This window comes from Penaeus monodon, chromosome 1, assembly GCF_015228065.2.
Source record: "Penaeus monodon isolate SGIC_2016 chromosome 1, NSTDA_Pmon_1, whole genome shotgun sequence".
NCBI lineage: Eukaryota > Metazoa > Arthropoda > Malacostraca > Decapoda > Penaeidae > Penaeus > Penaeus monodon.
Window position 1 is genome coordinate 27,161,609 of NC_051386.1, and position 9,694 is coordinate 27,171,302.

General features: G+C 42.1%; 1 protein-coding gene across 2 annotated transcripts; it reads left to right on the forward strand.

The window, feature by feature from the left end:
• The first annotated feature begins 5,433 nt into the window (after positions 1-5,433).
• On the forward strand, positions 5,434-7,803 carry LOC119572305. Of its 2 annotated transcripts, XM_037919339.1 has the most exons (3): positions 5,434-5,644; positions 5,837-5,993; positions 6,875-7,803. In XM_037919339.1, exons 1-3 carry the CDS (start codon positions 5,620-5,622, stop codon positions 7,101-7,103), a joined length of 411 nt encoding a protein of 136 aa, XP_037775267.1. In that variant the 5' UTR covers positions 5,434-5,619; the 3' UTR covers positions 7,104-7,803. The 2 variants fall into 2 exon arrangements, with proteins under 2 accessions (XP_037775267.1, XP_037775257.1); XM_037919329.1 differs by lacking the exon at positions 5,434-5,644 and having other exon boundaries at positions 5,777-5,993.
• Positions 7,804-9,694: the final 1,891 nt, after the last annotated feature.

Consider the following 9,694-nt stretch of genomic DNA (forward strand, 5'->3'; position numbering starts at 1 on the left):
ACCCAAAATCTTTCATCCAGTAGCGGCTTTCTTCGCTCTCCTGGGGTCGCTCCAGAGAGGTGTGGGCGGAGGTGCTTTGGCAGTGGTAAAACCCAGAGGGTATCTTCTGCCCCGAAGACCTTGCTCATGGTCACTATTGACGTCCCTGTGTACATCACCCTCACCGCAATGCTCGTCCTCATCTCGGTCAGCGTCTGCTACGTCCTCATCGGCCGCGACTGGGGCTAACGTCATCTTTTTCACGCATGGCCAAGGAGTAGCTTCCTGGCTCATGGTAACGCCACAGCCAAGTCCTCGAGGAAGTCAGGCAACGGCCCCACACCAACCAAACTCATCGCTCCCCGATGACTCTTCTGGACGCTCCACTTCCTCACAAGTGCCCAGCGTTGCCCAGCTGGCACCTTCAGGGTCCTTATTGTAGAAGTTAGCTACCAACACTGTAACTAACCCCTCCCCTGGTGCCAACAAGGCTCCGCCCAACCGCTACGCATCAGCCGCTGCAGGTTTGGATGGGCTTCCACGAGGCCCTCTACTCCATGCATCACTCTGACTAGTCGATACCGATTCTAGACTCTGTCCTGGGGGCAAGGTGCAGTCGCTCAACCGTAACTACCTCTGCACACACCCACCTCTGGAAGCAAGGGCACATCTTCACCATGCACCCTCCCAGCTTCTGTCCAAGTCGAACCGCCTTACTCGCGTCAGGTAGTCAAGGCCCAAGCAAGCATTGCTCGTCCAGATCTGCCACATAACACAGGCAGCCGCTGCACCGTGCTCCACGCCAATACGAGCCTCCACTGGCCCCCTTAAGCTGCACACAATGCCCCATGACACCACACATCTCTGTGGTGCGTCCTTGAAGTCGCATAGTGGCCACATATCAGGCCGCACTAGGGTCTTTCTCGGCCCCAGGGTCCACTGTCAGGCATTCCATCTACTGGCCCTCACCTGCATCATGCTGGTTCGATGGCAGCTTACCCAAGTCGGGGCCCGGGAACCGAGGACGGCTGGGTTTCGCCCCCCTTCTCCAGCTGTCCGAGTTTTCCGCCCCCCCTTGTACCACTTCCTTAGCCTCGGCTGTTGACCATACCTGCCACAGCCTTCCAGCAACTGCTGGAAGCATCAGAATCCGTCCGGTTTGAGAGATGTGTTTTCTCCGCTCCCTCCGACACGACTACTGTCTGTGCCCTTCCTCACTGCAGCCCCAACACAAGCCTTGGAAAGTGCTAGGCTCCCTTCCTCATACTACCTTCTCCACTTAGCCCTTTCCGGCCCCAGAGGTCAGGCGGGGTGAGCAGCTGGCCCTAGGCCACTGGTTCCTTCAGGAAGCCCGAACTCCAAGGCCCTCGCCAGCGCCACCTCAGGTCCTCAGGTGGTGCCTGATTGACGTAGATTTGGCAGCTGCTGGTCCTGCAAAACGTCAACAAAAGAAATCGCGGGCCATGGACCACGATCCATCTCTTCCGCAGCCGCGGGGTACGACCTCCTTACCAGCGCCTTCCCACATCCTGCGCCAGCTGGGAAGTGTCTCGCCACGCTCACGAGTCCGCTTCTCAAGCACGCCCGTAATCCCTCGGCCTGGGGTGGTGGCCCGAAACGGCTTTTCAAAGCCTCCGCCACGTGGTGTAGAGGCCTGTTGGGATGCCGGCAGATGCCCCACACTTCCCACTGCAGGGCCCCTTATCGCTGTTACCAGCTGCAGGGCCCCTTTTGTCCTCTTCCTGGCTCCAGCCCTGGCAGATGCCAGCATTTCAAAATTTGGGCGACATATACCTCCCAGGCCACCTTCCCTTCGTACCAGCTGGCTACGCTTCACAGAATGTCGTGGAGCGCTGAGGGGCTGCGGGTGGAGAACGCGTGCCCGTGAACTAACACGCCCGGGGGGGGAGTGAAGGGGTGAGGAGTCACGAGGCGGGTTGACCAGGTCCGAGTTTGCCGCACCTATACCCCAAGGAGCGGTTTTCCGATGGGTCCCCCATTCTTCTTGCAGGCGACCACTGCGTCCGACACGACGCTGCGAGGCCCGTGGGTTTCCTGCCACGGACCTCAGCAACCCCAGTAAATCTGACCCTCTGGCATCGTTGCCGAACCTCGTCTGCCTTCTCTGCTGCAACGTTAACTACTCATGACGCCACCTTTCCTCCTTCAACTTCCCTCCCTCAGGCCCTGAATCCTCCGCCCTTCAGATCCTGCACCTCCTCCATCAGTTCACTCCTTCACGCTGTTGCAGGCCTTGTTTGGTGTACTGCTGAGTTTCCATCTTCAACAGATGCAAGATTGCTCTGTAGCACCTCAACAAGTTGGCAAACTGTTCCGCGGCCATTCCCTTGCCTGCATCTTCTGCGAGATGGTGCGCCTGCTCGTGTGCCCTCTGTGCCTGCTCTTCTGCCCTTTGTGCCATTTCCTCCCTCATACCGGCCAGCATGGCAGTGATCAGGTCCATCTGGCTCGGCTTCACCTCACTCGTGCCTGCCTCAGTCATAGCCTCCTCTCCCTCATGGCTGCTGCCATCTTTGGAGAACATGATAAATTGGCGATCTCACTGATCAAATATCACAAATCCCGCTCCTGACACCATTTGTTACGCCGCAGCCGGTCCACGTGGACAACCGACGGTCGTTTTCGCCCTCTGCGAATTCGATAGGTGACATCAGAGAGGGCCGCTACCACCGTGTATGGCCCTTCCCAGGCGCTCTGTAGCTTCGGCGAGAGCCCTCGCTTCCGACGCGGGTTATGCAGCCACACTCTGTCACCTATGTTGTACCTCACTTCCCTCATGCGCCGGTCATAGGTCTCCTTCATGGCATGGCCGGCTACCTTGAGCTTGCCACGCACTCGTCGGTGCACCTCCGCCAGGTTCTCCTGCAGTGCCACTGCATAGCTGGATGTGACAGTTGGCAAGTTCACGTCGGGTGGCCGCCCTGTGGCCAAATCCACTGATAGCCTGAGCTCACGGCCAAACATGAGTCGAGCAGGTGTGAAGCCTGTTACCTCATGCACAGCAGACCGGTAGGCCATGAGCATGGCAGGCAGCTTGACGTCCCAGTCTTCCTGACTTTCCCTGCAATATTTGGCTAACTGTTGAGCAAGGGTACGGTTAAACCGCTCCACCATACCATCGGACTGTGGATGGAGGGGTGTCGTCCGTGTCTTGCGCACCCCTAACAGCTCGCAACACTCATGGAACACTCATGACTCAAACACAGCCATTTGTTACGCCGGCCGCCTCGTCTCTCTGCCACCAACACAAGGCAGGCTAGGCAGACAGCGTGCTATCCACAGGGTCGTGAACACTGAACAGCTTCAAGAGGCACCGAGCACCACAGCGTCCCAGAACACCACGAGGGGAAACGCCACGTGGCGAGGCAGGGCACGAAATAAACACAAAATGACAGTCTTTCCTTTATTTACACAAGTTATTTACCCGTACACTTTTCTATAGGCACAATACAGGGGGAAACCAACATGTCACACTGCACAATACAGCTTATAACAGGGCAACACAAAGTTTATCAGGTCACAAGGGCACACACGAGGTCTTCACAGGAGCAGCACCCAACTCCCTCTCTTGGCTTGTTCCTCCGCTCCTCTGCTCACAGCCAGCTGCGTCATGTTTGCCCAGGTCCCTTCATGTTAACACATGCCCAGGTCATCCTTTTCATGTTAACACATGTTTCGCACAGGGACAAAGACCCACTGGCATAGCAATAATAATAACAATAAAAATAACAATAACAATAATAACAATAACAACAGCAATAACAACAACAATAACAATAACAACAACAATAATAATGATAATAATCATAACAACAAAATAACAACAATAATAATAACAACAGCAACAACAACAATAATAATGAGAAAAACAACAATAACCAACGATACATTTGCCCCTCCTCGCCTTCATTAAAAATTACACGTTTTCTTGTTTCCCCAAACTATGAATGACTGCATGATGATTTCACATTCATTGGTGACCTTATGATTTTATTACATACCACCCACTTCCTGGGTCGTCCCACAGGCCTCCTCCACCCAGGATTGTCTCGCAAAGAGACAACCTGGTGGGCAGGGTCATCCACAGGGAAGCGAGTTAGGTGCCCATATAGCCTGAGTTGGCGATCCCGGATTATGCAAGTAACAGGTCCCTTGCCAGTCTCACGGTGCAGCCGTCAGTTGGACACATGGGACCTATGACCTTATGTATAACTCATTTTATTTGAAGTCTTTAACCATAAAAGCTATTATAGTACCTGATTATTTTATCAGGAATATAAAGTTTTATTTTCTTTTTGCATGGAGTGTTATGAACATGTCATAGTATTAAAAATATTAAAACAGGGAAACAGGCAAATGTATATAAAATTGATCAGTCTACCATATTAATTATCCGTTTTTGTCGTTGCACCTACAATACATTTCTCTTTTATTTAAGGGTACTCTATTATATTCAATCGATGAAGTTCCTTGGGCAAGGAACTTCATCTCGATTGCCTATTTGGCCACTGGATGGGCAAGCCAGCCCAAGTCAGTGCTGGTCCCACGCCCGGATAAATAGAGAGAATGATTACCTAAAAAAGGTACCACCGGCACTCTCCGTGGAAAGGAACTGGGGACCCTACCACGTACTCACTCCAAGATCATCACAACATGAAAACTACAATTAAGTATCATGCTGTGACCACGGCCGCACAAACATGAGCCTATACCGTAAAAAAAAAAAAAAAAAAAAAAAAAAAAAAAAAATATATATATATATATATATATATATATATATATATATATATATATATATATATCAGCATGGTTATGCAATTTAAATTTCGATGAAGAGATAAAAGTACATAATTTTTATTAATTTACAGATGTAACTACAAATAAGAAATTATGCATGTATAGATATGAAGGATTGTGATATATGTGATCTTAATAGTGGTATCGCAAAGAGAGAGAGAGAGTGTACGTGTAACCATAGCAGATAAGGATAAGTCCGATATGGTAAGCTTAGCCTGCCCGGCCTGTGACGACAAATGCCGACTCGCTCACTTGTGTCAGCTCTAACATAGCAGAGTACCATTTTGCACGAAAGGCTTGAGGATAAAATCTTTAAATAGGTAAGAAATAGCATCCGGCCGTAATACTATCACTAATAAGAGCAGAAAGTATTATAGACCAGACCTATTAAAGTAAAGTAGTAATTGAAATAGAGATTGAAATAGTGGAAAATACAGATCAAGGAGGATGTGTCCTCGACAGCAGATGCGGGTTCATGGCACTGTGGCCTCATCCTGACTTGCTTCTCGTTTTTATTATTATTATTATTATTATTATTATTATTATTATTATTATTATTATTTTATCAGGAATTATATTTGGAACTACCCTTATTTCATGTGGTATCACCCTACTCTCTAGAACCCCTAGGGCTGAAGTTATGCTGCGTTCGGAACTCCTCGTCCAACTAGTTGGACAAGTTGGACAAGATGTTTTGACCGTTCGGAACCCCTACTTTCTCGTCCTGGACAAGTTGTCCATCTCGTCCAACTCGCCCTGGTTCGCAGCGGGGCAACCAAGACGAGATGACGTCACAAAGGCGTTTGTTTACAAACAGAGATAATGGCAGTCGTCGAGAAAATTGTTGGTGAGTCTTCTTATATGACGCTGTGTTGTTATTATTTAATGCTATTTTCGTGTCTTTTGTTGCACATTTAGTTACTTATGTGTCAGAGTAAGTTTATGAAACAGATAAAATCTGCAGTGTGTAGTTATTGTTATTATATAACGAATGTTTACATGGGAAAAGTTTGTGACGCAGACGCATTTGTCTTTCCAGTGTTCAAAGATCACGATAATAATTATTGGCTGGATGCAGATGGTTCAGTGCCATTCCCAGAAAATTCGGTGGTGTACCGTAGAAGCACCGATTTTCCTGAGAGGTATTTTGCAGACCAGGAGTTAACAGTGGAATGGGCTCTCGAGTGGCTACCACGGTGAGTTGGGTTGTGTTTTGGTTTACTATATACGTTTCTATAGAAAAAAAAAAAAAACAATAAATAAAGATTGAAATAAATAAAGAAGACCAGATCATATGATAAACTACAATATTCTTGAAATGTTCCTGATATAGGTTATTGTAATAACTCATTAATAAGTATATCTTCAAAATATGGTATAGTTTTACATCTAAGTATGTACATTTACATATATATGGGATAGCTTCATTGTTAGTTTCTTAGTTTCACACATTCATCCAACCTTGCAGTTATTAATCCTTCTATCAATTATCCACACTTTTATGGATGAATTGTGTCAATTCCTCTCACAAACTATATAAATGCAAGTATTGGTAATGTTTACAAAGCGACCTTACCTCCTAGGGAATCCACAAACATAACTGATTGAATTAAACAAATTCCTAACTTAGGGCTTTTCCCCCAGAACCCTATCTAATTGCAGTGGACTTTATATAGACAGACAGACAGACAAAAAGATGTTTTATATATATTTATATATTTATATTTACACACACATATATATATATATATATATATATATATATATATATATATATATATATATATATATATATATATTTATATATAATGTATATATATATAATGTATGTATAATATAAATATATATATATATATATATATATATATATATAGAGATTTTATATATATATATATATAGATATATATAGATATATATAGATATATATAGATAGATAGATAGATAGATAGATAGATATATGTATGTTTATGTAAATATATATGTAGATATATATGTATATGTATGTATAAATGTATTTATATGTATATATATATCTATTATAGGAATCAATTATTGATGTGTGTATTTCATTTTGCAGAACAGTTGAAGTATACCCTCGCAGGGTACTTGGGAAACCAGTCTTTGCCTATCAGAACTTTCCTGCTGTCTCCTCCGGAACCACATCGCCTTCTCATGCTACCATGTCACCCACATGCTCTTCCTACTTGCTTAAATCCAGTTCTTCCCTCAACATCCACTTCACCATCTTCCTTGGTATCTACACCAATTACTTCCCCAGAGCGGGTTGTTGGTGTAGAACCAAGTGAAATCGAGGAAGCCGAGGGTTTCACTAAAAATGAAACCAAATTTTTTATAAATCTTATGCAGGAATATCTGCAAAAGAATTATAACCCATTGCCTTCCTCGATAGCAGAGTTGCAGGAAAGGATTAATTTAACAAAAGGGAAGAAAAGGTTGCTTTAGCAGAAATTGGCCCAGAGGATGACGGTGATTTTTGGGAAGAGATTCCATCCTGAGAAACTTCAGCGTAAGTGGAAGGGTCTACAGGATGACTTTAAGAAGGCGAAAGCCAATAATGAAATGTCTGGGAGAGGTCCCAGTAAATTTCAGTTTTCAAGGAGATGAAGTAACTGATAGGGGGTCAGCATGATATTGACTTTCCAGTAACAGCCACAGCCAAGGGGATTCACATTCATCGACCAGATGAATTGGATGAAGACCTTGATGACCCTGACCCTGTGGCTAGTGCTGACCCTGTGGCTGATCCCATACCTGGACCCTCACACTTGGAAGTGCCACCACCAGCACGGAGACAAAGGAAGAGGCGACAGGCCAAGGAGAGTGAGACGGTAGTCTTTTTGAGGGAGAGTGACCAGCGTCACTATGAAATTATGAGAGAAGTTTTAGATGAAATTATGAGAGAAGTTTTAGAGCTCATGAAGAGGATGCGAGAGGAAGTTGTGGATGTGCTCTCTGAAATAGTTAAGAAGATGTGATATATTTTCAATAACCTTTTTTTATGATTATTTTTTTCCTAACAAGCCTTTCTTTTTATTCAGAGTTTAATTTTGTTTTATTATTATTATTATTATTTTATATTAGGTGTAATTAATTGCTTTACATTTCATTGTTCATTTATTTTGGGGGGGGCTTTAGCAGAGCTTTCTTGTTAATTATTTTGTTTTAATTCTGAAAGCCAGTTTATTTGTTTTATGTTATTTTCAAAGCTAGAGGTTTGTTGTTTATTTCTTCAAAGCCAAAGTTAAAGTTCCTTTTTCCTTATTTTGATTTTTTAAAGATTTTTTTTTTTTTTTTGTACTTTCTAAAGCTATTTTTTTTTTTCCATTTTGTTGTTTTCAAATCAATAGATTGTTTCCTTTTTGGTTCATTTTAAAGTTCAAGTTTATTTTTTAACTGAAAGCCAAAGTTTGTTTCCTTTGTGTTAATTTCAAAGCCTAAGACTGTTTTCTTTTTGTGAATTTCAAAGCCTAAGCTTGTTTCCTTTGTGTGAATTTCAAAGCCAAAGATTGTTTCCTTTGTGTTAATTTCAAAGCCAAAGATTGTTTCCTTTGGGTTAATTTCAAAGCCAAAGTGTTTGTCCCCTCTTTGTCATAAAATACAATCAATTTTTTATTTATTTTACTTTTACATGTATACATACAGTAACAAGGACGCTTTCTATTTTGGAACAATAGCATAATTCCTATTTTATATACATAGTGCATATATTTTTTCTTTATTAAGGGATTGATTTATGTTCATGTTAAAAATCACATACTTATTTTGAATTAAAGATAAGACTTTTCTGTGATATTGAAACATTGAGTGAATTATTTATTTTATTTTTGTACAAACAATGCAATATCATATTAAAGAAAGAACTTTTTTTTTTTTTTTTTTTTTTTTTTTTTTCTTTGTACAGCTTAATGTTTTATTTTGTAAGTTTGTATCAAATATGTTGAAATATTTTGTCTGTTTACAATTCATTAAGTAATGGAATTGAGATTCTGTGATAACTGGTGCTTAATATATATTCCCAGGTTGTTCTGTGATAATAAGATAATGCAATTGTTACATAAGGAATGTATATTTACAATGAAAGATAATATTATAGAAATGTATATACACAATAAAATATTTGAGATTCTGTCATAACTGGTGCTCAAGATAAAATGTATTCTCTGGTTGTTTTGTGATAATATAATGATCCTATTACATTTCATAGGGAATGTATATTTACGCTAAAAGATAATATTTTTATACAAGAATGTATATTTACAATAAACCAAACAGTATAATTAAGTTTTAATGGACGATACCATTGATATATATTTAAAGATCTGAAATAAGAAAATAGACAACAAAAAGAAACAATTGTTCTATTCAAAATGACAAAAAAATATTTTTTTAAATACCTCTAAATTGCAAACTTTAAAATTAACTCTTACTTTTTTTATAACAGATGTCGCAAAAAAATGGGAAAAAATAAGCTTAAATCTTTGTTAACCACTTTCTTGCTTTACCTTTTATATGAACATTATTCAGTTTATCTTGAAACAGTGAACACTCTTACTTACCCTTATTTTTCATACTTAGCTTTTATGGTTACATCTTCAGGACCATATCTTTTCTATTTCCAAAATTGCTCATTTTCATCATGTCTAGGGCAGCCTTCCGGATGTTCACTGCATCTTTTTTCCATACACGTTATGAAGAGTGCAGGCTGCCAAAACAATCTTAACACATGTCAGCAAACTTGTGTTTTGTAAATCTCGTGTGCGCCGGAATCTACACTTCATTCTTCCAAAGGCATTTTCAATAATGACTCGGCCTCTGTGTATTATTATGTAAATTCTCTTGAGGAAGAACTCCAGTATCCCTTTCTGGTGTGAGGATG

Bases quoted from the DNA above. Each gene is read 5' to 3' on its own strand.
- LOC119572305 (XM_037919329.1), top strand. From the start codon at position 5,797: ATGGGAAAAGTTTGTGACGCAGACGCATTTGTCTTTCCAGTGTTCAAA. The intron at 5,994-6,874 runs GTGAGTTGGGTT...TTCATTTTGCAG, and splicing joins GCTCTCGAGTGGCTACCACG to AACAGTTGAAGTATACCCTC.